This window comes from Eriocheir sinensis, chromosome 34 (genome assembly GCF_024679095.1).
Source record: "Eriocheir sinensis breed Jianghai 21 chromosome 34, ASM2467909v1, whole genome shotgun sequence".
NCBI classification, from domain to species: domain Eukaryota; kingdom Metazoa; phylum Arthropoda; class Malacostraca; order Decapoda; family Varunidae; genus Eriocheir; species Eriocheir sinensis.
The window spans coordinates 2,690,368-2,717,991 of record NC_066542.1 but is presented as its reverse complement, the minus strand read 5'-3'; the positions used below and the strand labels follow the sequence as shown (position 1 = coordinate 2,717,991).

Here is a 27,624-nt window from a genome sequence, read left to right as displayed (position 1 = left end):
GAGAGAGAGAGAGAGAGAGAGAGAGAGAGAGAGAGAGAGAGAGAGAGAGAGAGAGAGAAACTTATTTTTCCATTTTTGCAATGGGTACTCTTGCATTATAATGAGTGTATTAAATATTAGAAATCTTCAAGACAGAACTGAGAACTGTATAAAAGTAATGAAATATTAGATAGCTGACTCCTAGGCAGTACAACAGACACGGATACACTGCAAAAAGATTACAGACAACAGTAAAGGTATATAAAAAAAAAAACTATACAATGATGATACCGCACTTGTGCAACACCTAAAATAACAAAAAAAGTATTAATAAAAAATAAAATGAAACAAAATAAAAGGTAAAATAAATTTGAAATTAAAATTAAATTTAAATGAGATAACATACAATACAATGAAATAAGATAAATTAAAACATTGGTCTCAGACACACTTAGTAATAAAACACATGAAAAATACTTTCTCATATGGTTCTCACGGTATTCCACTTCGTTTCCTAAAAGAATCTTTACCAGCAACTATACCATTACCTACATGTATACTGAATACCTCCATTGTGACGGGAACGACCCCAACTTTATGAAAACACACTATTGTAGTCCCCATTTTTAAATCTGGAAATGCAAAGGAGCCAAAAAACTATCGTCCAATATCTCTTCTACCCATCATCTCAAGGGTTCTAGAAATAAGTCATTGCAACACAGCTTAACCGACACCTTGAAGGGAACCACCTCCTCAGCAACACACAACACAGTTTTAGACCCACTGTTTCCACAGAAAGTGCTCTCTTTACACTGTCAAACAGATTATACGAGAACATCGATAAAAAAAAAAAAACATCTCTTTAGTTACTTAGTGTGATTTATCGAAAGCATTTGACAGCGTCAGTCATGAATTTTTATTGAAAAAACTCACTAAACTGAAAATAGATTCCTTCTGGTTCAGCAGTTATCTATTCAAAAGGACGTAGTCCATCCGAATTGGAAATTGTGTATCTCGCACGCTTGAAGTTCTATATGGGGTTCCACAGGGACCAGTACTTGGGCCTATCTTATTTTCAATATTCGTTAATGATCTTTCACAGTACTTCCCCGACTGCCTCGTTATCCAGTACGCGGGCGACACTCAATTCATCCATTCTGGAAATATTGAGAACATCCAGGATCTAATTCACAGGGGAGAAGAAACACTAACAAAAGCAAAGAGGTACTTTCACCTGAATGGTTTAATGTTAAACACAAAAAAGACTCAGTGTATGTTCATTGGAAGTAGGGGACTCACATCACAGATCCCACACAATATTTCCTTAAGAGTTGACGACACTAACATAACTCCTAGTTGCTCTTTGAAGAACTTGGGCATATACTTTGACATTTACATGACTTTGACAGGCATGTTGCCAAAATCAGCAGCAAGATTTTTAGCACCAAAATATATGTAAATCGTATCAAAAACAACTTTAAAAAAAGCAAGAATTACAGTAATACAGTCACTCGTGTTAAGTATCATCAATTACGGTATAAAGATATGTGACACAACAAACATAACACAAACACAACAGATACAAAAGGTTCTGAATTTTGCCGCAAAAATCGCACTGGGCGACGGTGCTAAGCATGACCACGCCACACCTTTCCTAAGAGAACTTAGCTGGTTAAAAATAAGTCAGAAATATAAGTACGAAATAAGAATAATGACCTACAACATCATCAAGGGAAATTTTCCTAACCATTTGCTCTCACTGCCATCAGTGAGCGATATGTGTCCCAGTTATATGTATCCAAAACTAACACATGAACCGGAGCAAGATCCATATTAGTGGCTGGACCAAAACTCTGGAACAGCCTTCCTTCCTACGTGAGGAACGCACAGTCTTTGCTATCATTTAAGAAAAGCCTGTTGCTATACCTTCTCGAAGACCAATTTAATTTGTAGCTAATTTTATCAAATGCTGGTTATGTCTTCATTCTTACTGTTTCACTTTTATGGTAACTCATCTTAAGTGTGTCCGAGACCAATGTTTTAATGTTTTGATTTTTTCTGTTTCACTTTTACGATCACACATTTTTAGTGAGTGCGACCAATGTTTTAATATTTTACTTTTTACTGTTTCACTTTTACGATCATTCACTTTAAGTGTCTGAGACCAATGTTTTAATATTTTACTTTTTACTGTTTCACTTTTACGATCACTCACTTTAAGTGAGTCTGAGACCAATGTTTTAATATTTTACTTTTTACAGTTTCACTTTTACGATCACTCACTTTAATATGATAGTCTCGCTATCGGTTTGTTGAGGTCTGAACATGTTACACGCTGAACTGGCTTCATGTTTGTTGGCTTGTAGTAGTGCGTTACCGTCATCTGATAAGTTTTGTTGTGATTTTTCAAACGTTTTTCTTCCAACATTCTCAAAAAAAATATTAAAACTATCTACGTTATTTCTTAAATTTTCTTCATCTGCTGTAAGCGTTGGTCAGGCTTTATTTTTATCACCGGGTATGAGTTGCCTCAGCGTTCTCCACGTGGCAGCAGTGTTACCTTTGTTGTCCAAGTTTTTTGTTATAGTATTCAGACTTGGCTTTGTAAAGTGCCGTCTTGACTTGCTTTTTTAGGGTTTTATATTTTTATCTTGTAAATCTACATTGTATCTGTCATTCATGAGGTGTGTATGTGTCCCGTTCCTCTCCTGCATCAAGGCACGCATGTTGACGTTGATCCAAGGGGCGAAAGGTCTCTCAACTTCTTGAGAGAGAGAGAGAGAGAGAGAGAGAGAGAGAGAGAGAGAGAGAGAGAGAGAGAGAGAGAGAGAGAGAGAGAGAGAGAGAGAGAGAGAGAGAGTGGGAGGGAGGGATGAATGTGAGGGAAGGGAGGCGAGGAAGCAGAACAGACGGCCAATATCAGGCAAGGCATGTGAACCGTAACATAACTCTCGTGTGACATAACGGATGAACTGAAAACTGTGTGCATGTAACGTTACTCTCTCTCTCTCTCTCTCTCTCTCTCTCTCCATTTTCTACCCTATTAGCTCATTGTTCTCCATTTCAGTTCTTTTTTCATACTGCCTCGTGTTTTTTCATCTTGCCCGTTTTCTATTTCTCATTTCATTCATTTTCTTACCTCTCCTTCCCCTTTTCTTTTCTCTCCTCTCCTCCTCCTCCTCCTCCTCCTCTGCTATCCAGCTGTCCTCCTCAGTCTACACCGCCTCCATCATTAATCTCTCTCTCTCTCTCTCTCTCTCTCTCTCTCTCTCTCTCTCTCTCTCTCTCTCTCTCTCTCTCTCTCTCTCTCTCTCTCTCTCTCTCTCTCTCTCTCTCTCTCTCTCTCTCTCTCTCTCTCTCTCTCTCTCCACGAGCCTTCACACTTCCACCCTTCCTATAAACGCCATACTCTGCTGTCCATCATTCATTTCCTCCCTCCGTACATCGTTCTCCCTGCATCTCCTTTCCCTTTCCTTCTCCTTGTTCCCCCTCTCTCTCTCACTCTCTCTGCCGCACTCTGAAGAAAAGTGGAAAAAAACGTAATCCATATAATGCGGTGGACTATCAGCCGCCAAAACCAAAGCACACACACACGCACACGCACACGCACACGCTCACACTCACACACACACACACACACACACACACACACACACAGAGAAGGGGTAGGGTAGAGAGAAGAATCCCTCCTACACCGAGAGATACATGACCAGACGGACCTCAGACCGGGCGGAAAAGAATGAAAAAGGACAAGAAACACTGGAGGGTGCCTCGGCTCTTTTCTACCTGAGCTCCATGACTGATCGGGGAAGGACCAGGGAGAATGGCAGGTACACAGACAGGCAGGTACACAGACAGGCAGGTACACAGACAGACGAATAGATACATAGACAAATGGATACATGGAGATAAAGAGGTGGATAGACAAACAAAGAGTGAGAGAGAGAGATAGATTGACGAAGATAAATCAGTCACACACACACGTAGAGAGACAAACAGATGAAGAACGTTGAATATCTTGAGGCAGTGTGGAGGCAGACAAAATGCAACAATCGACAATCACTCAGATGATGAGCCGAGGTGCAAACAGTAGAAACAAACAGACGGAGAACGATGCGAGAAACAAGTTGAGGGTGAGAGTGTCCGTCGGGAAGGTAAAGTCTTTTTGTCTTATCAGCTCTCATAAATTCAGCCGCAACGTTCCCTTCCTCTCTATCTTTCACCGCTATCTTCAAGTTACTGCCCTTTTCACCTCCCTTAATGCATTTCTCTACTCTTCCTTTGGCCACGCTGCACATTACTTCCTACTTTAACTCATCCCTATGCTATGCAGAATCCTAATGCAAGCGTTAACCAGCACCTTCGCTATTTCATCCCTTTCACTTTCTACGACCCGAAGGCTTTCAAGAAGGGAGTATAAAGACCTTTCTCCAGCTTGTATTGATTATTCTTGTGGAACTACTCATGCCTCACTGTTTGATAGAGCGGCGTTTTGAGTGATTTATATGATGATATTTTGCCCTTGAGCTGCTTCTTTTTGAGGCAACAAGTAGTGGGGGTAAGAAGAGGAGGAGGATGATATTGTGGCAAGTGGCTGAAGTATTTGCCATTTTACTTCTTTCAATAACTGAGGGGACAAATTGTCGGGTCCTGTTGATTTGTTCGTGTCGAGTTTGTCAAGGTATTTTTTTCACATCGTGGGCGCTTATGGGTCAATTTCTAGGAGCGAGATCCCCCTCGGTGGGGTAGGACTCTCTGGAATGGTTTCGATGTCCTCAACCGTGAATACGGAAGCAAAATTACTATTGAGGATTCTGGCAATGTGTTGACTGTCCTGGGTTAGTGATCAGGTCTCATCTATTAGGAGGCTAATGTTGTTTGTAACTTCATTTTTTGTTTGGGTTGGTCTGGACTTCGCGAGATATTTGTTTCTCATGATAACGTTTACTAGTCCGAATAAGGGTTCGACAAGTTCTGAGACTGTTTTGATACTGTAAACGGGTTTCGGCTATGTCATTTCCTTTCAATAAGTTATAGTTCCTTTTTTTTAAGTTTACTGCCCTTTTGATTTCAGTGGTCATCCACGGTGGATCCACGGCGCCATTTTTTCTCCTGGACTTCATAGGCACTGCCTTCCCCTCTATCTCCAGGAGTTTATCCCTGAAGACGTTCCACACGTCGTCGATTGTATTTACATTGAGGTTGACATTGAGTTGATCCCAATTAGCCGGGTGAAACAGTTCACGGGCTATGTTATAATTCGCCCTTTTGAAGTCTGGTTCCATTGCCGGATTATCAATGAGTTCATGTTTAACACTGACACTGAAACGGATTAAGTGATGGTCGCAGCCGCATAGTTTTTCACTTACCTCACTGTCGCGTATGAGGTCAGGGTCACTCGCTAGTACCAGATCCAGTATATTGTTTTCCAGCGTTGGTTGAGTAATGACTTGGGTGAGGAACGAATCCTCTACCATTTCGATCAGTCTGCTGCCATCTTGGTCGCCAATCAGTAAGCTCCAGTCAACGCTAGGGCAGTTAAGGTCCCCAACAATTATTTCAGTTTTTCATTGTGTTAGTGTTTGAATTTCTTCGTAAAGGGCAGAGTCGTCGGCTGTTTGTTGTTTTGGGGGTCTATACACAGTTGCAAATGTTATGAGGAGGAGGATGAGGAGAAGGAGGAAGAGGAGGAGGAAAAGGAGGAAAAGGAGGGTAAAGGAGGAGAAAGAGAAGGAGAAGGAGGAGGAGGAGGGAGAGGAGGAGGGAGAGGAGGAGAAAGATTAGGCGAAAGAGGAGGAGAAAGAGGAGGAGGACGAGAACGAGGAAGAGAAGAAGGAGGAGGAAGACGATGGCGACGAAAGAAGGCTGGTGAAAGGATGAGAATACGTAAAAGTTGAGGAAAGTAGGAGAGAAGGAGGAGGAAGAGGAGGAGGAGGAGGAGGAGGAGGAGAAGGAGGAGGAGGAGGAGGAGGAGGAGGAGGAGGAACACAAAGGAACACAAAGAAAGAACAAACAACAGCAGACCTGCTGTTCCTTACGAGGCTGTTTGTGACAAGCTACACTAACTATCTAATCAAAGGTGGAAGATGAAGGACAGCAAAGACGAAGGAGGAGGAGGAGGAAGAGGAGGGCGTGAAAACAGGGAAACTTCTAATGATGATATGTGAGAGGAAATTGTCAGCGAGGGGAGGAAGTGAAATAGCAAACAGCATAAAGGGGAGAAGGAAAAATGGCTAGGAGGAGGATTGAACTAATGAAGGGCAGAAAAAAGAAAGAAAAGAAGAAGGGAAGAAAGGCAGGAGGGAAGGATTAGTGGGAAGGGTGTGTGCGTGTGCGTGTGCGTGTGCGTGTGTGTGTGTGTGTGTGTGTGTGTGTGTGAAAGGAAGGGAAGGGAACTTGAAAGGAAACTAGCAGAGGGGACGTAGTTTGGACAATGGAGCACTCACTTTCCACTCCCCTCAGATTGGCTTCATCCCTCCCCTTTCGTCCACCTGCCCTCACTTGCCCATGCTTCCCTACCTTCACCCTCCTCCCCTTGCACTTCCCCTACAATATACCCTAACACACTGGGCCACGCGAAGAGACGAGGTAACAATTTTTAGCGAGGCGGGGAACATGCTATGTTGTGTTATCTTGCTTGGGAAATGTCACTCTCAGCTGAAGGGACGGGGGGGAGGAATTCAGGTCGCGGGGAAACTCTGACTTTGTCGGACTGCCTGATTGGGTGACTGATATGGTAATAGTGGGACTGTCCGATTGTATTGTGTTATTTTCTTTTATATTCTCCGTAGCCTTTCTGTCGTGTGTTTCCTCTTGCTGGTAGCCTGCCGCCCGCTTCACCGACCGCCACATCAACTTAAGAAGTAATTGTTTGTTCAGTTTGTGTTGAGAAATTCACGGTAAGGCTTTGTTTTATGTGACGCTCGAGGTTCACGGCACCACTGGGGACGCAGAGGCCAGCAGTAGGCTCAGGCATTGGCACACCCGCTCAAACACGTTAATATTCAAAGTTTATCAGTAAAGTATTTGAATATTTCATCGCCTGCTCTCTCTATTGCTGCTGTCGTTACTAATATTCCAATCTTTATAAATTACTACTTTCGGTCCACTGGTCAAAACGAAAAATAAAAATCATGTGAATTTACTGCATAAACTGGAAACATTTTAACGTGAAAGCATGAGTGTAAGGGTTAAAATGTATCTTCATCTTTGCATTCATGACCTGTCTATATAAATAACGGTGCTTTTAAAATAGTTATCCATCTTTTTTTAGTTATTTCGTACAGTGATGCCGTTGCGAGACCATTAAACATGCACGCACCTCGCCGACACATCTTTCATCGCTCAACTAGTCACGAAATGCGGGCACACACCTTTAAGCATAACACGTAATGGCAGCCGGCCAATTTTTCCTCTACTTTCCCTCACAGGAATAATCACACACACACACACACACACACACACACACACACACACACACACACGGGGTCTAGACCGCGGCGATGGACGCCGTCCCGACGGCATCACAATTTACCCCTTCACGCAAGGCAAGATGCTAGCGTGGGACGCCACCTGCGTAAACACCTTCGGCAGCACACACCTCATCGCCTGCGCTACCACAGCAGGCGCTGCCGCACGCTCCGCCGAGTCCCGGAAACGGCAGTTCTACGCCGACCTCGGTCAGCGATACGACTTCATGCCGCTGACGGTGGAGACGACCGGAGTCCTTGGTCCCGCCTTCAGCGACCTCATCAAGACCCTCGGCAGGCGCATCCGAGAGAGGACGGGGGAAAAGCGGAAAACCGAGTGGCTGCGGCAGCGGGTCAGCCTCGCAGTGATCCACGGGAACGCAGCAGCACTATGCCACCAGCGCCCCACATCTGACTTAATCTAAGATCCAGCTCGACTTTTATTATGTTATTTATTATGTATAATTCCTATGTTTTATGTAGGATTTATCTATAGTATATTAAAAGATATGGTTGAGGGCCACAGCCATCGGCGTTCCGGCAGGGGGCGATGAATTGCAATGCGAACAATCTAACCAATTGTTCCCATCGTAACTCCCTTCCGGATGGAGGCCCAGAAACACACACACACACACACACACACACACACACACACACACACACACATAGCAATTAACCCGTACATTGTCCATACTTTCCCCATTCTAATTCATCTGTAACTGCTCCTACCACACGCACATTACTACTAAATCCCCAACGACTGGTAATACAAAGTCCATTGTCAGCGACTGTCACGGAAACGTCCTAAAAAACACTGGAAGAAAAATCACGAAAAAAATAACGATACAGAACGATTGACATGAAAAGTGAAAGACAGTGGTGTGTGTGTGTGTGTGTGTGTGTGTGTGTAATTCACCTCTCGAGACAGCCAGCCGTTCCCCTACGGAAGAGCACAGGGCTCGTAGTACCGATCTTTGGGTAGGATTGAGACCACTCACACACAGCACACCGCGACAACGAGATCACAATTCCTTGCCTGATGTCGCGTACCTACTCACTGCTAGGTGAACAGGGGCTACACGTGAAAGAAGATAAACCCAGCTTATCTTCGCTCGGCCGGGGAATTGAACCCCGGTCCTTTTGGTTGTGTGTGTGTGTGTGTGTGTGTGTGTGTGTGTGTGTGTGTGTGTGTGTGTGTGTGCGAATGAGATTATCTATCTATCTATCTATCTATCTATCTATCTATATCAATGCTCCTATTTTCGCTGAATTATGAACTTACAAGGGATAATGTCACAAAAGTATTTTTTGAAGCTTCGATACCGACTGACAGGTCATCGCCAACACACGCCCACTAAATTATCTAAATTAACCATTCTCCAGTTATCTATCCATTCGTCTCTCATGAATTTTCCATTCTTAACATTCTACTTTTGCTACTATTATTCGTTTGTTTTGCCTCAATTCGGACCGGCATTCTCAAACCCAACACAAACTTATCTTTTACATTACCTTTTTCATACACCTTTTTTTTTTTTTTTTTACAGCACAGAGAGCAACTCAAGGGCAACAAAAAGAAAATGTAGAAAAATAAGTCCGCTGACTGTTGCTTCCATATAACAAAAAGTATAGAGTGGCCAAAAGAAAGGTCAATTTCGGACTTCTTGAAAGAGGTCAAGTCATAGGCAGGAGGAAATACAGACGAAGGAAGGCTGTTTCAGAGTTTACCAGTGAAGGGGATGAAAGAATGAAGATGTTGGTTAACTCTTGCATAAGGTGTTTGAACAGTATAGGGATGAGCTTGAGTAGAAAGCCGTGTGCAGTGGGGCCGCGGGAGTGGGAGGGGGCATGCAGTTAGCAAGTTCAGAAAAGCAATCAGCATGAAAATATCGATAGAAGATAGAAAGTTATGCAACATGGCGGCGGAATTTAAGAAATAGAAGGCTGTCAGTAAGAGGAGGAGAGCTGATGAGACGAAGAGCCTTAGGCCCGTACCAAGAGTCGTGAAGGTCGAGCCGCGTACCTTCCCTTCGACAATGTAGGCACGGCCTCAGACCGTGCCTTCAATCCTTACCACAAGTCGCTCGTAAAGGTAAATGCACATCACACACTGCAGCCTACTTTTCACCTACCAGATCTAATGCACGCACACACATACAAACACACAGTGCTATTCATGGAGGTGTAATACCTCCATGGTGCTATTACAGCCATAATATCGTCCGTTTCATTCCGTCTGTCCACTCGTGAACGTAGATGTGGCACCTGCGCATTGTGAGTTTGTGATTGCGTGAAAATCAGTTGAATGTTTGTGTATCCCAAAAATCCTCAAATTATAGTATATGAACCGCAAACAGAAGATTTACAACGATAATATACCATACAAGGACACGAAGAAACAACTTTGTATATCAAACAATATAGTTTGATCATACTCGAACGATCTATAGCCTGACATACGACACTGCAAGTGTCTATACATAAGGAATTTTGATGTTGCATGTATAAATAACATGGGTAGCCTAATATATTCGAAATAGCCTAGCATCGCATTCAACAGTTATTATTTATTATTTCATGTTTTTTCCCATTATTAATCGTTATTTGCATGCAGTAAATTATTAAGATACCCTTATTTGCACTTGCAGAGCCAGATGTCTTAAATGAAATGAGAAAGAATTTGAAAAACCATAGATCGTTGGAGAATGTGAGCCACGAAGGTTCCCGCCTGGCTGGTACCTCTGTGCTTTGAAGGCGCGTGCTGTTATTGTAAACAAGACAAACATATTCGCTGCAACTATAATATATGACTTTTCAATTAGGGAAAATATTTTCTCAGGTTGTTTTAACTGAACCGCAACTATTTGCCACGCCAAATTTGGAAAATAAACATATTTTTCCTCGAAGGTCTGAGGGAAGACACGGGGTAGACCTTGCCTTCCTTTCGTCTCTCCCGCAGACCTTCGTTCCAAAAATGCTCGTGACTACAGGTACGCACCGTCCTTCCCTTCGATCTTCGTCGCTAAACGTTCGTGACTCTTGGTACGGGCCTTAAACTCCACTCTGTCCAAAAGAGCTGTGTGTGTGGAGCACCCCACGCGTGAGATACATATTCAATGCCAGGTCGGACAAGGCCCTTCTATATGGAAAGCATCCGTGCGGGGAAGAAGAACTGGCGGAGACGATACAGAACGCCCAACCTCGAGGAAGCTGATTGAGTGAGAGAGGAGATGTGAAGTTTCCAGTTGAGATTTTGACCGAAGGATAGACCGAGGATGTTTAGTGTTGAAGAAAGTGACAGCTGAGTGTTGTCGAAGAATAGGGGATAGGTATTTGGAAGATTGTGTTGAGTGGATAGGTGGAGAAATTGGGTTTTTGAGGCATTGAAGGACACAAGGTTCCTTTTACTACAATCGGAAATGATAGCAAAGTCTGAGGTTAAACGTTCTGCAGCCTCCAGTCTGGAGTCTTGTAATTCCTGTTGAGAGGGTCTTCTGTTGAAAGAAGTTGAGTAATGCAGAGTGGAGTTGTCAGCGTATGAGTGGATAGGAGAGTTTGTTATGGAAAAAGGATCATTAATGAATAAAAGAAAGAGAGTGGATGATAGGACAGAGCCCTGTGGGACACCACTGTTGATAGCTTTAGGGGAAGAACAGTGACAGTTAACCACAGCAGAGATAGAACGGCCGGAAAGAAAACTGGAGATAAAGGAACAGAGAGAAGGATAGAAACCGTAAGAGGGCAGTTTAGAAAGCAAAGAGCTGTGCCAGACTCTATCGAAAGCTTTCGATATGTCTAGCGCAACTGAGAAAGTTTCATCGACACGGCTAAGAGAGAATGATCAAGAGTCAGTTAAGAGAGCAAGAAGATCGCCAGTAGAACTCCCCTTTGCGAAACCCATACTGGCGATCAGATAGAAGATCAGAAGTGGAAAGGTACTTTTGAATCTTTCAGTTAAGGATTGATTCAAAAGCTTTAGATAGACAAGAAAGTAAAGCTATAGGACGGTAGTTTGAGGGATTGGAACGGTCACCCTTCTTAGGTACAGGCTGTACGAAGGTGTACTTCCAGCAGGAAGGAAAGGTAGATGTCGAGAGACAGCCTTTCCACCTTCTAACTGTCCAAGTTGATGCAATTTATGTTTTTACCTTCACTCCCTCTGTATTCTTGCATTTTTTTCTTTCTTTTCAAACAACTTTCTTACACACATCCTTTGTTTTCCTTCATATCGCCATTCGTCTCTCCTAAACCATTCCGTCCATCCTTTGCTACCTCCCCTCACATTCGTTTTCTCTCTCAATGTTTCCTCCTACTTCCCTGCCTGCCTCTTCATCCACTGCACTTGTTTTTTTTCTCTTCCTTCCTTGTTCCTTCCTCCTGCACGTCCTACTCCATCAATTTATCTTCCTTCCTCCTTCACGCCCTCCTCCTCCTCCTCGCCCTCTTTTCTTCTCCAGCATATCCTTAAAATTTGACAACTTACGTTTTAAGATCCCTTTCGAATTCCCGCCTGAGGATTCCCTTTGCATCTCTTCTTAAAGCTACTTGGCTCTCGAAGTGGATCAAGAAAGCATCTCTCCATCTTACTGGCTATTCGTCTCCTGTCATTATTTATTTTCTTACTATTATCCCAATTTTTTTTTCTTACACTCCCTTCTTCTTTTTTTTCTTTTCTATTCACTGCGTTAACTGTTCTCTCTGTGACAAATTAACACACACACACACACACACACACACACACAGATCAATTCTTTATATTTGTTTTTGTTCTCTCTCTCTCTCTCTCTCTCTCTCTCTCTCTCTCTCTCTCTCTCTCTCTCTCTCTCTCTCTCTCTCTCTCTCTCTCTCTCTCTCTCTCTCTCTCTCTCTCTCTCTCTCTCTTCCATATATTTTTTTAGTAATTTTCGTCTACATGAATATTCTTTCTTCCTTAATTTCTTTCACAGTTATTTTTTTTTCTCGCTCTCACAAACAGTGGCCCACTTTGCATCGAACACTTACACTTCGACGTTTAATTTTTTTTCTTGTTTTCTTTGTTTATTTTTTTCTTTTCAAACATCAGTTTTCTCTTATTGTTGCACACTCGACATGTGCAGTTATTTATAGAGTTTATCTTGCCTGGTGGCGTCTGACTGTTCCTTTAGGGCTGTGTTGTATTTCAGCTTTATTTTTAGTTCGTCACGCGTCTCTCTCTCTCTCTCTCTCTCTCTCTCTCTCTCTCTCTCTCTCTCTCTCTCTCTCTCTCTCTCTCTCTCTCTCTCTCTCTCTCTCGAACATACACACTTTATATTTTGTTCAAACGTCATTTTCCCCGGTATATTGGACGAGACTGATGTCACTCAAAATCTCAGTACCCATAATCATAATAATCATTGCCCACTTACAAAGGTAACACTCATTTAGAGGAGATGTTTTGTAAAAACGGACAGTCAAGTTTCCTGTATCAATCAACAAGGAGGCAAAATGTCACTTCTATATAAGCTTCTGAGACTTGCAGCTTAGACAGACCATCGCATGACTTTGGAATCTCACCGCTTGACGCATTTCCTGAGAACGGGAAAAGTTTCGTTCTTCTTTATTGTTTATCTGTCTAATGTTTACCTTGCCAGTTGACGCCCGTGTTTATTCGTTAGTTGAGAAAAATAGTTTTATTCTTGTGTTTACCCGCCTCTCGCGAAGAAATGCTTGACGTTTACATGAGGGATGTGTGTGGGGAGGGGTCAAGTGCGCCTCCATGGAGTAAGAATTTAGGGTTGGCCGTCCTGGAAAGCTTCAGCTCACTCGGTACCGTCGATTTGAATAGCTGTACCAACTTTTAACTCCAGCCTTTTTCTTCCTCTATACCATATTAAATTTATTTTATCAAATTGAACTAAAATATATGAAGTCGAAAAAACGTTGTTCGTTGGCCTTTTGGAGAGCAGTACATATCTGTGGGGTAGTTTGGTGCTCTAATCTACCTTCAAACCGGGATGATTGACTCCGAATAAAGCATCGGAAGTCAGGTCGAGCCTTCCCTCCCACACGCGCGCGCAAGCACACACACAGAAATCATAAAACAATGCTTCTTTGCTAGAACTGTTGTGAAATATTACCGTTATTTTGGTAATATTAAGAATTGGTGAACAAACCCGCACTTTGTTTGCTTCTCTGTCCTACACAGACGAAAAAGAGCGAAATGTTTCACTCACACTCTCACATGATAAAATTCTTTCCTTACGCAAACACCTCCTGGCGGAAATCGTCTTTTGCCGTTTCACAGTCAGACTTACTAACTCGTATCTTTCCATATATTGCTATCGTCCGCCTCGCCATCGATTCCTCGCCTGCTGCGTCGGCGTTTTGCTGGCCACAGGATAATGCCCAGCGGGAGCCTCGCCCACCCTCCACTTCCCTCGCCGCGTCGTCACCCGGACAAGTGCAAGACTAAGCTTCTTTCCTCCCGCCGAGCCAACCACTATCTTCGACCCAAAAGAATGCAGCCGAGTCGTTAGAAACTTCCCCGACTTCAAGCCTCTGGGAACACCCGTCTTATGACTTCCTCCAAAAACTCGTCAGACCATTTGTGAGGGAGGATTCCCCGACTTCCTGTCCAAAGCAGTTTCTCATTTTGCTAAGCCGCTGCCGCCCAAGCCCCTTATCCTTTACTGGTGCGCCCAGAGAAGGAGTGTCGCAGAGTCCAAAGGAAGCGGCTCACCACAGTGCTATTCTTAGTGTCAAAGTGTTTCAAAGCGAACAGAAGCGGGGCTGTAATGTCACTCCTTATCAGCAACACTGTTATACGATAATATGATACGCTTCCCACCGCCAGTAGTTCAGTGTAGCAAAACTTTAACAGTAAACTTGATCGCTACTTCCTCCACCTTGGCATTCGCTGTGGGAGATATGAAGCGTCTTGGAGGCCATTTGATAGCATTTCACTCAGGTTAAGGACAGATCACTTAGTCTGGATAATACGGTCTGGGTGGGCTGATAAACTAACTAACTAACTCACTCACTCACTCACTCACTCACTCTTTTCACCATTTAACAAGTAATTACATCAGCGGAAGTACTCAACACAGCTCACTTTGAAGCCGAGTTGCATAACTACAAACAAAGTTGTACATTAAAAAGAGCATTATTTACCTTCCAAAGTAGCGAGGCTGATGAACGTGTCGCATTGCTGCTGCAGGTGAAGTGATCCCTCCTGCAGCAGCGAGGCCCACGGCGCGCTCTGAAACGAAACAATAAATGTGAAGACACAACTCCAACAGACACTTCAGAACATTATTGCTGACTGGAGAGAATCTAAATAAAAAGTTGATGTAATATTCAGGGATGTGATAGTTTACTTAAAAAAGAAAAGAAAGAAAGCGTGACAAGCATTTTTCTCGTCAGGGCCATTGTACCGCTTTTTTATATTTTCAAACTGATCTGTGGATCGACTACAACGATAAAACAATCTGGAAAATGGGAATGAACACGGATAAAACTCATCCTTGAATATTTACAGCTTGACAAAGTAAATGCATCTGGAAAATTTGTTGTAATGATAGCTTTTTGCAGATTTGATGAAATGATAGGATCACTTTTTAACGCTTTGATGCTCCCCCTTGAGTATTAGTTCCTTTGACGCTGGGAACTTTATAGTGACTTCAGATAACGTCTTTATATTGGAAGTAAGACATACTGTTTTTCGATTCTACTCTTAAAAATGAATGAAATATTTCTGTTTCAAGCGAGTTCAATGTTAATATAGTTTTGAAGTGTCTTGATACCTTATCTCTCTCTCTCTCTCTCTCTCTCTCTCTCTCTCTCTCTCTCTCTTAGATTCACTCCTGACCTCTCCTGAGAGACGGACGTGTCCTCCCCGCTGCACACCACAGCCTAGCTTACCCGCGCTGCACGCCTTGGCAACCCTGTGTTTTCGTTGTGCTATTTAGCTTTGCGTTAGCTTTCACGTGTGTTTGTGTGTTCTCGCTTGTGGACTTTGTGTGTTGCCTGTGATTTCCCGACACGTGTTTAGTGTGTGTTCGTTTGTGGTTTCTGCGAATGTGTCTGTCTGTGGTTGCCTCTGTGATTTGTGTTTCCGGTGTTTTTGCGTGTGATTTGGCTGCTTCCGAGTGTTCTGCGTGGGTTTCAGAGTGTTTCAAGTGTGTTGTGTTTCCGGTGTTTTTGCGTGTGATTTGGCGGTTTCAGTGTTCTGCGTGGGTTTCAGAGGGTCGTTTTATAAGACATTTCGTCGCCCAAGAACACCTATTTGACAAGGCTTTCGTGGGAGTTGTGGGCATTTTCAGTAGTAGTTTTATGACCCTGATGGTAGTTTGACCCTTCCTCTGTACCATGAACCTGAAGAAACACACATTAGAACACGACCGACCCCCTCTTTGGCATTTAGAAATAGCTGATGTGAGAAGCGAAAGTGTCTTATAATACCAACCAGCGTGTTTCAAGTGTGTTGTGTTTCCGGTGTTTTTGCGTGTGATTTGGCTGTTTCCGAGTGTACTACGTGGGTTTCAGAGTGTTTTGAGTGTGCTGTTGTGTTTCCGGTGTTTTTGCGTGTGATTTGGCTGTTTCCGAGTGTACTACGTGGGTTTCAGAGTGTTTTGAGTGTGCTGTTGTGTTTCCGGTGTTTTTGCGTGTGATTTGGCTGTTTCCGAGTGTTCTGCGTGGGTTTCAGAGTGTTTCAAGTGTGTTGTGTTTCCAGTGCTTTTGCGTGTGATTTGGCTGTTTCCAAGTGTTCTACGTGGGTTTCAGAGTGTTTTGAGTGTGCTGCTGTGTTTCCGGTGTTTTTGCGAGTGACTTGAGTGTGCTTAATCGTGCTTATGTTTGAGTTTCTGAGCGTTTCGTGTGTTTCGAGTGTGTTGTTGTGTTCCCGAGTGTTTTCACGCGTGATTTGGGTGTGTCAACAACTCACCCTTTGAATTCCCTGAGGATTCAATCTGCTATTCCTCACTACACCCTCTTTAAATCCCCTAGAGGATTTAACCATTCCTACCCCCCTTTTCCTCACCTCACCTAAGCCCCCCCACCCTCGCTCACCTCACTTCCCTTCTGCTCCTCCTCACTACAAATCCCCTAGACTAGGGCCTAGAGGATTAGCCCTTCCTACTCCTCCCTCACCTCCACATATTTCTAAGCCCTCCCACCCCATCACTCACCTTGCCTCACAGCCTCTTTACCCATTCCTTCACCCACCTCGCCTCTTTCCTAACCCTCCTTGATCGCACACCTCACTCACCTCACATCCCTTTCTACTCCTCCTCTCTCCCACTTTACCTCCTTTCCCAAACTCCCTCTCACTCACCTCACCTATTTCCTAACCCTCCTTGATCTCACACACCTCACTCACCGCCTCTCTTTCCCCCTCTTTACTCACCTCACATCCCTTCCTACTCCTCCTCTCTCTCACTTTTCCTCCATTACTAGAATACCTCTCACACACCTCACCCCCTTTCCTAATCCCCTTCACTCTGGGTTTTTATCTCTTTCATTTCAGCTAAGATGACGCCTAAGAAGTGCAGTACTTGTAACGGTAGCTTCTCAGCTCACTTTTTTACAGGGCGTTCTGCTGTCTGTCGACTGTGTCTCTCCAGGCAGCATCTTGAGACAAGACTGCAGGAGCAGGAAAAGAAGATGGAAGCAGGCCAGAATAAAATAATAGAGCTTTCTCTCACCAGGCAGCATCTCGAGACAAGACTGCAGGAGCATGAAGAGAAGATGGAAGCAGGTCAGAATAAAATAATAGAGCTTTCTCGCACTGTTGCCTCCTTGCAGGAGTTCATCCAGGCTAACGTTGCTATGGTGCCAAACTCTTCTCCAACCGCCCCCTTGCCCTCAACGGTACCGTCGACACCAGCGGACAACACCACGCAGCGGGAGGATGCTGGCAACGCCCATGATGGCTTCACCGTCGTGAATGGAGGAGCCAAACCAGCCAGACAAGAGATTTATCCTGTTCATTGCTTCAACAGGTTTGCCATTCTGGAGGAGGAGGACGAGCAGGAGAGCACCTTCCTGGTGGGTGACTCCATGATTCGCCAACAGGTCGTTGAGTTCTGCGGCAGAGTTCCTCGTCGAAGACGGAACTATTGCTATCCTGGTGCTGGGATCGATGATATAACTGCTGCTCTTGAAGAGATCTCCCCCCAGGGTACTAATGATTCACTGTTTGTTATTCACATAGGTACGAACGACGTCACCACGACCCGATCTGAGGAACTCCTGGACACGTACCGTAGGCTCATCCAGCAGTACAAGTCTTAATCCCCTAACATTTTGATTTCAGGAGCTCTACCACGGACTTGGGCGGAGAGCGACTTTTTCAGTAAGGCCTTCAGCCTAAACAACCGCTTACAGACTCTTTGTAGGGAGCTTGACGTGGAGTTCTTCAACGCCTGGGACAATTTCTATGGACAAAGTGAGCTCTTCCACAGGGACGGATTGCACCTGTCTCCCATCGGGGCAGCCAGATTCGGATGGCTCCTTAACGACGCAGTACGTGACATCCGATCAAAAAACGAGTCTCAGCCACGTCCCTCCACCCCGCCCGTGTAAATAGACGCCGTGCATCGCAACAAACCCGTAACCGTGATCCCGCAAGTACCACCACCTCTATTACCAAGCCTCTAGATAACTTAAAAATCCTTAGTTTCAATGGGCGTAGCCTAAGAAACAAATTTGATGAACTGAGATGTCTTGCTCTAACAGAAAATTTTGACATAATTGCTATAACCGAAACATTTATCGACACCACAAATATTGATTTAAGTTCCGAATACAACATAGATGGCTACAGACTCTTCAACAAAGATCGTGTAAACCGTAGAGGCGGTGGCGTCGCCCTTTTTGTCAAAAGCTATTTGCAACCCACTGACAAAACACCAAGAAACAGTAACGTTGAACATTTGTGCGTGCGAGTAAACATTGCAAAAGTCAATTTAAATATATCTGTCACCTACAGACCTCCCGGGCAATCACTCGATGACGACCTTGAACTGTACAGCGTCTTAAGGCAGTCACTTAATAACAACGACTCACTGCGATTAGGAGAAGTTAACCTCCCTCCTATCGACTGGGCGACACTGTCAGGTACAGAAGGCGAGTCACATAGAATGATCGAATTTCTAGAAGAAAATTATCTAAGCCAAATGGTTTCTGAGCCAACTCGACAAAATAATATACTCGACCTTGTTATAACGACCCAAGATAACCTAGTCAGTAACGTCACGGTAGAAGAACACCTCGGTTCTTGCGATCATAAATTAGTGCGCGTCGACATTAGAGCTCAATCATCAGTGACTGAAAATAAAGTAAAGGTGCCCAATTTCAAAAGAGCTAACTTCGTAGAAATCCGACAAAAACTAACAGAAATACAACTATCAGATGACGGCAACGTAGAGGAAGCCTGGCTAAGCTTTAAAAATCACTTATTCACTCAACAGAACACATTCGTCCCCTTGTGCGAGAAGCGAATTAACACTAATAAAAGCCCACCGTGGTTTAATAGCGAAATTAAACAATCAGTCAATGAGAGAAAATTGTTTTACAGGTTAAAGAAAGAACAAAGCATGCCCGAAAATATTAGACTTTATAATGATGCCAGGCGACGAGTAAAAAGACTAATATGACAGGCAAACCGTAGATATGAAGAAAATATTGCAGCCGACTGTAAAAATAATCCGAAATCTTTCTTCAATTACATAAACAACAGAAAGGCGATCAAAATTGGTATTGGACCTTTAACAGACAGCGACGGTGCACTAGTGACTGACAGCCAACACATTGCAAACCTCTTAAACAATAACTTTTCCTCGGTGTTTAATACTAACAGTCTTCCTCCCACTACCCCCAACACCAGTACTATTGTAAATCTTGAGCATGCATTGCCTAATTTTGAAATAACAACCGACGAAGTCCTTAAAGCTCTCCATTCACTTAAAACAAATAAAAGTCCCGGACCCAACAAAGTATATCCAATACTGCTTAAAGAAACAAAGAGCGAAATACTCTCCTCCCTCACAACCGTATTCAATATGTCCTTGCGACAAGGCATCGTCCCTTCGGATTGGAAAAAGGCTAGAGTGACACCGATTTTTAAGAAAGGAGACAAAAAAAATACCAGGTAACTACCGACCCATTAGTCTAACTTCAATTTTAGTTAAGCTACTCGAGAGCATAATTAGAGACAAAATTGTGAGTTACCTCGAAAGCCACTCATTAATTAGGGATTCACAACATGGCTTCCGTAACAAAAGATCCTGCCTGTCAAACCTACTGACCTTTTATAACGATCTCTTCTCAGTTTATGACGTAACCAAATCATTGGACGTAGTCTATCTTGATTTCCAGAAAGCGTTTGATAAAGTCCCACATCATGAATTACTTTATAAATTAAAGCAAATAGGTATTGACGGTCAAGTAAACCAATGGATCGCGAATTGGTTGAGCAACAGACAACAAAGAGTTGTGATTGACGGATTTAACTCAGAGCGGGCGCCGGTCACTAGTGGCGTCCCTGAGGGCTCGGTTCTTGGCCCAGTGCTCTTCATTATTTACATCAACGATGTGGATGTTGGACTCAATAATCGCATTAGTAAATTTGCAGACGATACAAAGATTGCTAACTCGGTTCTCACTGACGAAGACAGGCAAAGCCTCCAAGAGGATTTGCACAAAATTTCAGCTTGGTCGGATAAATGGGAGATGCCCTTTAACGTAGACAAGTGCCAGGTCCTTCAAGTTGGAACAAAAAATAAGTTCGATTACGAAATGCGCGGCGTTAAACTCACAAGCGTTCAATGCGTTAAGGACCTGAGGGTCAAAATCGCGTCAAACCTCAAATTCTCACATCAATGCATCGATGCAGCAAATAAAGCGAGCAGAATGGATGGCTTCATTAAAAGAAACTTTTTATTCAAGAATAAAGATGTATTACTTCCGCTCTACAATAGTTTAGTCAGACCTCACTTGGAATATGCGGTACAGTTTTGGTCTCCCCACCATGCAAAGGACATTGCTAAACTAGAAGGTGTTCGGCGTCGAGCAACAAAAATGATCCCTTCCTTGCGCAACAAATCCTACGAAGGAAGGCTTTCCACTCTTAACATGTTCTCTCTTGAGAAACGTCGCCTCCGAGGAAAACTGATCGAATGTTTTGAAATACTTAATGGTTTCACGAATGTAGACAGAACAAAATTGTTTATGATCGATGACACTTTGCAAACGAGGAACAATGGCATAAAACTCAAATGTAGACAAGTAAATTCAGACCGCACCAAATTTTTCTTCACCAACGTTGTAGTGCGAGAATGGAATAAGCTCCCACCATCAGTGGTCCAGTGTAACACGATTGACTCCTTTAAAAACAAGCTCGACCGTCACTTCCTTGAACTTAATATTAATTAGAGTAGAAAAGCGACGTTTTGGAGCCATCTGATTAATGTAAAATCACTTAGGTTTAAGGACAGACCACCTAGTCTGGACCATGGGGTCTGTGTGGTCTGATTTCCTACGTAATTTTATGTAATTCTCTCTCTCTCTCTCTCTCTCTCTCTCTCTCTCTCTCTCTCTCTCTCTCTCTCTCTCTCTCTCTCTTTTTCTTTTTCTTTTTCTTTTTCTTTTTCTTTTTCTTTCTCTTTCTCTTTCTCTCCCTTTCCCATTCTCTCTCTCTCTCTCTCTCTCTCTCTCTCTCTCTCTCTCTCTCTCTCTCTCTCTCTCTCTCTCTCTCTCTCTCTCTCTCTCTCTCTCTCTCTCTCTCTCTCTCTCTCTCTCTCTCTCTCTCTCTCTCTCTACTGTCTCTGCCTCTCTATCTCTTTTCCTGTGTCTCTCTATGTCTGTATCTCTGTCTGTATCTCTGTCTGAATCTCTGTTTGTATCTCTCTGTCTGTGTCTCTGTTTGTGTCTCTGTCTCTGCCTCTGTAGTATTGACGCTTCACTTTATCCTCCTAAAACTAGTCTTTCTGGCAGCTTCCGCGGGAGTACGCTTTCCTAAGCACAGTATGTACGAAGCCTATGTTCTTACTCCATTCTCCCAATTTGCGCATTCCCTTGCCTTTTACGTCAACACCTTTAGGTTATAAAGTCTAAAGATTTAACTGACTAACGAGATTAGGTGTTTTCCTACAAGTCTAAAGCAGTCGCTTTAGAGAGTTTGAGAAATATATCTAAAAAAGCATGTGAGATATTTCGGGTAGGGAAGGTTGGGTCCCCTTTTGGGTAGTTCCTTTGTTAGGATATTCACGAAAAGGTATAAGACACGTATGTGTAACGAAATATATGACGACGTTGTTCGCGAGACCAGAAGAAGACGAATCAGAGTGAGAATGGAAAAAATGAGCGTGTTTCTTGGCTGGAATAGAAAAAAAGACGCAGTCATCCATCTCTGTGTGTGTATTAAACTACATTGAAGTGCTTAGTGTTTGGGATGTTCTCTGTATCTGTTTATAGCCTAGATTGAAAGCAAGCAAAACCTAAAACAGAGTATGAAAATTAGTATGGAAATCAGCCAAGGACTGGTAATTCCGTGCAGGTGTATTCAGATGTCAGCAAATTGCATATGAGTATGTAAAATATTGCAAAGGTCATGTTAGTCTCTGTATCATGGTTGAGGCAAATTAATATTCTGTTCGATACACGGCTGCATAAACTCAGTTGGACAGATAAAATTGTTATGTCGAGCGGACAGGTACAGCATACTAGACGGGGCAGCAGTATGTCAGGCCCACGCACGTACAGAATAACTATGAATTAGGTAAAGGTAAGCAAGCCTGCCCGCCCCTCCACCGCCTCCGCCAGCAGTCCCCCGCGGCGCCGATGTGCCGGACCGTGAAGCGGCGCGATAATATGGTGAATGTTTTTGTGGCTTTCACTCGGGGAAATTAATTTGCAGAATAAATACCAATTAATTTATCGTGCGGTTAAGTTTAGGCTTTTTGAGGGTCACGCTGGAAAATGTGTTAAAACCGACATGTTTCTCCAACCGCCATTAAAAACAACCGAAGTGTGAAACGATCAGTAATTGGACTCTTTTTTTTTTTTTTTCTTACGTTTGTTCCCCCCCCCCCGCCCCCCCCAAAAAAAAAAACCCCTATACTTGAATATTTTTCACCCCCAAACTTTTTCCATTTGCCGAGAGTCACGTGTCGGTGCCTGCCCCTCACACACGCCTCACCCTCGGGGAAGGTGACGGGCGGCAAGACGGGCCTTGGTCGCCGACTCCCCCGCGCCTCGCCCGCCACACAAACTTAGTCCTTCTCGCCACTGCCTCGTGCCGGGCGTCGCCTTACGTCCTAGATACGGTAAAGGACGGAAAGCACTCGCCCGGAAACTGAATAGCCATGTTTTAACAGTATTAAACCATTAGCCTCAGGTGATTACGGTGAGGTGCCAGATAATGACCGGTTTAATGAGCAGGTGAGATAGGTGAGGCCAGACCCTCCCTGCACATACCCTGCCGACCCTCCCGTTCACCTACCTGGCCTGACTGGCTTTCCCTTAACTTCATCTTATGTTGCTCATTATATTCCTTTAAGCAACAAGGTATTTTCTTCATTCCACGTACACTACTTTCCTTTTGATCGTTAGTGAAGCATTTTTCTCTTACTTTATCTTTTTTCTTTGTTATCTGGCGCCGGGCATGGACTTGTTGGGCATCCCTTCCCCCTCTCTTTCTTTCCATATGATACTCCACTACGTAGCAAATATTTCTATACCTCCACTTCTTTCACCTCTATTTTATTTGTCATCTGGAACTCTGTTTTTCCCTCCCTTCCTTGGCTTTTCTCCGCGTTCTGTGCACATTGTCACCATGCACGCTACCCTACTTACCCGAGCATTAATGTTGTATGTTTTTGCACCACCTTCCTATTTTCTTTGTCCTCTAGTGCCTTCCTCACTCCTTCGCTTTCATCTGTCTTCCGTGCCCTTTTCCATGCGTGAGGGAGGGGCATGAGGAGAGACTGAGGCTGGCGGGCGGGAGAGGCAGCTCACAAAATCTAACCAGATTAATGGTATTCAGTTTAATTACATTACAAGTTTGACCTCAAAAGTAGTAATTCCAATCCTGTGCCTTCGTGGAATCTCGCAGGGAGCGCATTTTTTTTACAGCAAAGGAGACAGTTCAAGGGCGTAAAGAAAAAAAAAAAAAAGCCCGCTGCTTACTGCTCCTGAATAGAGGTCAAAGGAGTGGCCAAAAAGAGAGGTCAATTTCGGGAGGAGAGGTGTCCTGATACCCTCCTCTTGAAAGAGTTCAAGTCGTAGGCAGCAGGAAATACAGATGAAGGAAGATTGTTCCAGAGTTTACCAGCGTGAGGGATGAAAGAGTGAAGATGCTGGTTGACTCTTGCATAAGGGGTTTGGACAGTATAGGGATGAGCATGAGTAGAAAGTCGTGTGCAGCGGGGCCGCGGGAAGGAGGGAGGCATGCAGTTAGCAAGTTCAGAAGAGCAGTCAACATGAAAATATCGATAGAAGATAGAAAGAGAGGCAACATGGCGGCGGAATTTAAGAGGTAAAAGGCTATCAGTATGAGGAGGAGAGCTGATAAGACGAAGAGCCTTTGACTCCACTCTGTCCAGAAGAGCTGTGTGAGTGGAGCACCCCCACACATGAGATGCATACTCCATACGAGGAGGATGACGTGAAGGAAAGGAATATGAAGACGAAGAAGAGGATGACGATGTTCAGGAAGACGAAGACGGAGAAAGAAAAAGAGGAAGAGAAGTATACAAGAGGAGCTGCACGAAACGAAAGATAAAGTTGATAGACTTGGAAAAAGAGAACGAAAAGAAGAAATGACGGGGATGTAGGAGAAATTAGGTAAAGGTTAAACTGTAGGAGTGAGGGCGGCATACAATATAACTGAACAATGATGAGACGAAGGAAATGGAATGAAGAGAGGAGGAAGAGAAAATAGATTTTTTGTCCTAATTAGTTGTTATAAATGAAGTCTTTTTTATCTACTTTGCGATCCCGCAAGACGGAAAAAGAAAAAGAGGAAGAGAAGTATACAAGAGGAACTGCACGAAACAAAAGATAAAGTTGATAGACTAAGAAGAAGAGAACGAAAAGAGGGAATGAAATATCGATCCAAAGAAAGCCATTATTTGCAGTATTTAATTTTCTTCTAAACGTGCTCACGCCCGAATCGGCTTTGGCATTTCCATTTAAATTGTATCGATTCCGTGTAACGTCGTTTTCTTAACATCGCCTATTTTCTTTTTATGGAGTGTCCAGAGTAACAACACGTGGTCGTTCAGTCACACTAGAACGATATTTCAACATATACCACATTTTGTTTTCCCCGAGATAATTTTCGTATAAATCTGTTCTGTTCTTAATATCATCCTCTTTCCCTTTACGTTTCAGTCCCGCCCGGGCCGCCCATGATCCTGTGGGGCGGGCGCGGGGTGGTAGACGTGGTGGGGCCGCTCGGGGAGGGTGAGAGGGCGGAGCTCACCTGCAGGAGTAAGGGCGGGCGGCCTCCCCCAACGCTATCCTGGACGAGGAGGGGCCAGCGCCTGCCCCTGCTCGGCACCAACACGTCCTCCTCTCGAGACACAGGTAAGGCAGGTGTCAGTAAGCATTATTTGGCATTATTCCTATTCCATGTAAAGCTCTTCATGACTGATGTGAGCATGGAAACGTAAAATTTTATTAGTGGTTACTTGGCCACTCCGAAGCCATGCCCCCTCTCCAGATAAGACTGCATAAGACGGATAGATGCTTGAGAGTCAAAATATGAGTGGGGTCAAGTATTGATGTAAATAATAAGATAATGTACTAGCGGGGGAGGCGGTGGCTGAATGGATGGCGTGACGGCGCCGCTTTCAGGACGACGCGAGTTCAATCCCCGCCCGGTGCCACCAAGCTGGGATTTTTCAGATGCCGCCGAGTGGCTTAAAACTACTCACATGCTGTCCAGAAGACCACCTATCAACCCGGACTCTAGATTCTAGGATTAAAGATGAGTTCCGGGAAGGCAGCATCAGCCAATGCAAGATGGCACCTCTATAAACACTCGCCTGCGCCAGAACGGGCTGGGCCCACCATCAGGCCCCACCGGGAAGAAGCCTTGGGCCGACCATTAGGATCCACCGGGAAGAAGCCTACCGGCGCAATAGGCCACGACGTAAAAAAAAAAAAAAAAAAAAAAAAAATGGACATGTTACAAAACACAGCATGAATAAGTGTACATGATACGATTGGAGCATATATGATCTTATTGAGGTATACGTAGAACAGTAAAATAAACAAGATTAATAAACATTACTACTGATGTGGAGGGTGACGACAGGAATATGCAAGAACAAAAACGTAAATCATTCCAGAAAGATATACAGCAGTTGTGATCTATAATCGAAATATAATGAAACAATGGAATGAAGAATGCCGAATTAGCAGCAGAAAACCAGATATATGTGTGTGTGTGTATGTGTGTGTGTGTGTGTGTGTGTGTGTGTGTGTGTGTGTGTAATAATAATAATAATAATAATAATAATAATAATAATATTAATAATAATAATAAATGGTTTATTCATAGCGTGTGCAGTCAGAGGCTGAAAATTTACATGTTAACATAGATATATAGGTGTACATAAAATGAATATGAACTTAAAATGTATAATCTAAATTAAATTAATATAAATATGCAGATAAATTGCTCTTATGAAGTTATTTGTTGTTTATTAAATTTACAATTGTAGGGATGGGACTCTTCCTGTACCTCTCCGTCCTTGCACGGATAGGTATCAGTAGGTTGCTGTGTCTGACAGCATGGCGAGAGAGAGGCGCAGTGTCTGGGAGCAGGTCACGGTGGCGCAGATGATTAAGTAGTTGTACCGCAAACTTTTGGAGGAGGTGCTAGTAGCGGTCTTGAAGTGTGGGCAGGTGTAGGGTGTCGAGGGCCTCGTCATAGGTGGAGTAAGACGGGCCAAGGATAAGCCTACACGCTCGCTTCTGAACCCTCTCAAGCTGGCGGCGTTGGGTGGTGTTGAGGGATGGAAACCAGGCTGGGGAGGCGTAAGTGAGCTTGGAGAGGATGAAGGTATTATAGACTCCCACCAGCTCACGCGTGGGAGTCCCCAGTGACTTCAACTGCCTCAGAAGGCAGAGTTGATACGAGGCTGAAGCGATGGTGCGGCTGACATGCTCCTTCCACGTCAAGCGGTTGTTAATGGTGACACCGAGAAGCTTGGTTGTCGCCACCACTCGGAGCGGAGTGCCGTTGATGGAGACTACAGGTGGAGGTGCGGCTGTAGTGGAGGTGCATGATGATGTGCATGAGGACTGTCTTGTTCTGGTTGACAGTCACCTTGTTTAGCCTCGTCCAGTTCTGAAGGTCGTCAAGTGTGTTGTGCAGGCGGCTGTAGTCAGGGTGTACATTGTCAATGGTGCTCTCTACTGTGGAGTCATCGACGTATTTCCAGCGCGAAGGAGTGTTGGTCATCGCGTCATTTATGAGTATCAAAAATGACATAGGGCCGATTTTTGTGCCCTGGGGGACTCCGCAGGTGAGGGGCTTGGGTGATGAGGTCTTGCCTTGGAATCTGACAACCTGGTGACGCGCGCTGAGGAAGTCTGCCATCCACGCCACCAGGCTTGGGTGAAGCCCCAGGTTAATGGCCTTGTTGAGCACTGTGGTGTGATCAACAAGGTCAAAAGCCTTCTTGAAATCTACAAAGGCAAGAGCTACAGAGGTCTTCCGTTTCTCGAGGTCTTTGTATGTGAAATCAAGGAGGCTGACGAGGCAATGTGTGGTGCAGGAGCTTTTAACGTTGCCGAACCGTTGAGCGTCTATGTTCTTTTTTTTTTTTTTTACGTCTTGGGCTACTGCACCGGTAGGCTTCTTCCCGGTGGATCCTGATGCTCGGTCCAAGGCTTCTTCCCGGTGGGTCCTGATGATCGGCCCAGCCCTTTCTGGCGCAGGCCATCTTGCATTGGCTCATGCTGCCCTCCCGGAGCTCATCTTTAATCCTAGAATCTAGAGTCCGGGTTGATAGGTGGTCTTCTGGACAGCATGTGGGTAGTTTTAAGCCACTCGGCGGCGGCTGAAAAATCCCAGCTTGGTGGCACCGGTCGGGGATTGAACTCGCGTCCTCCTGAACGCGGGGCCGTCTTGCTATCTGTTCAGCCACCGCCTACCCAAGTTGTGTGTAGGCCCATTTGAAGATGAACTCCTCACATAACAGGCTTG

The 27,624-nt window shown here is 44.2% G+C and overlaps 1 protein-coding gene across 1 annotated transcript in view; it reads left to right on the top strand.

Moving 5' to 3' along the window:
- Nucleotides 1-27,624, top strand: part of LOC127007181 (uncharacterized) — a 149,252-nt gene that overhangs the window by 84,725 nt on the left and 36,903 nt on the right. The window contains exon 4 of the mRNA XM_050877895.1: nt 24,798-24,992. Within this exon, the coding sequence (XP_050733852.1) occupies nt 24,798-24,992 (195 nt within the window). The remainder of the gene's footprint in view (nt 1-24,797; nt 24,993-27,624) is intronic.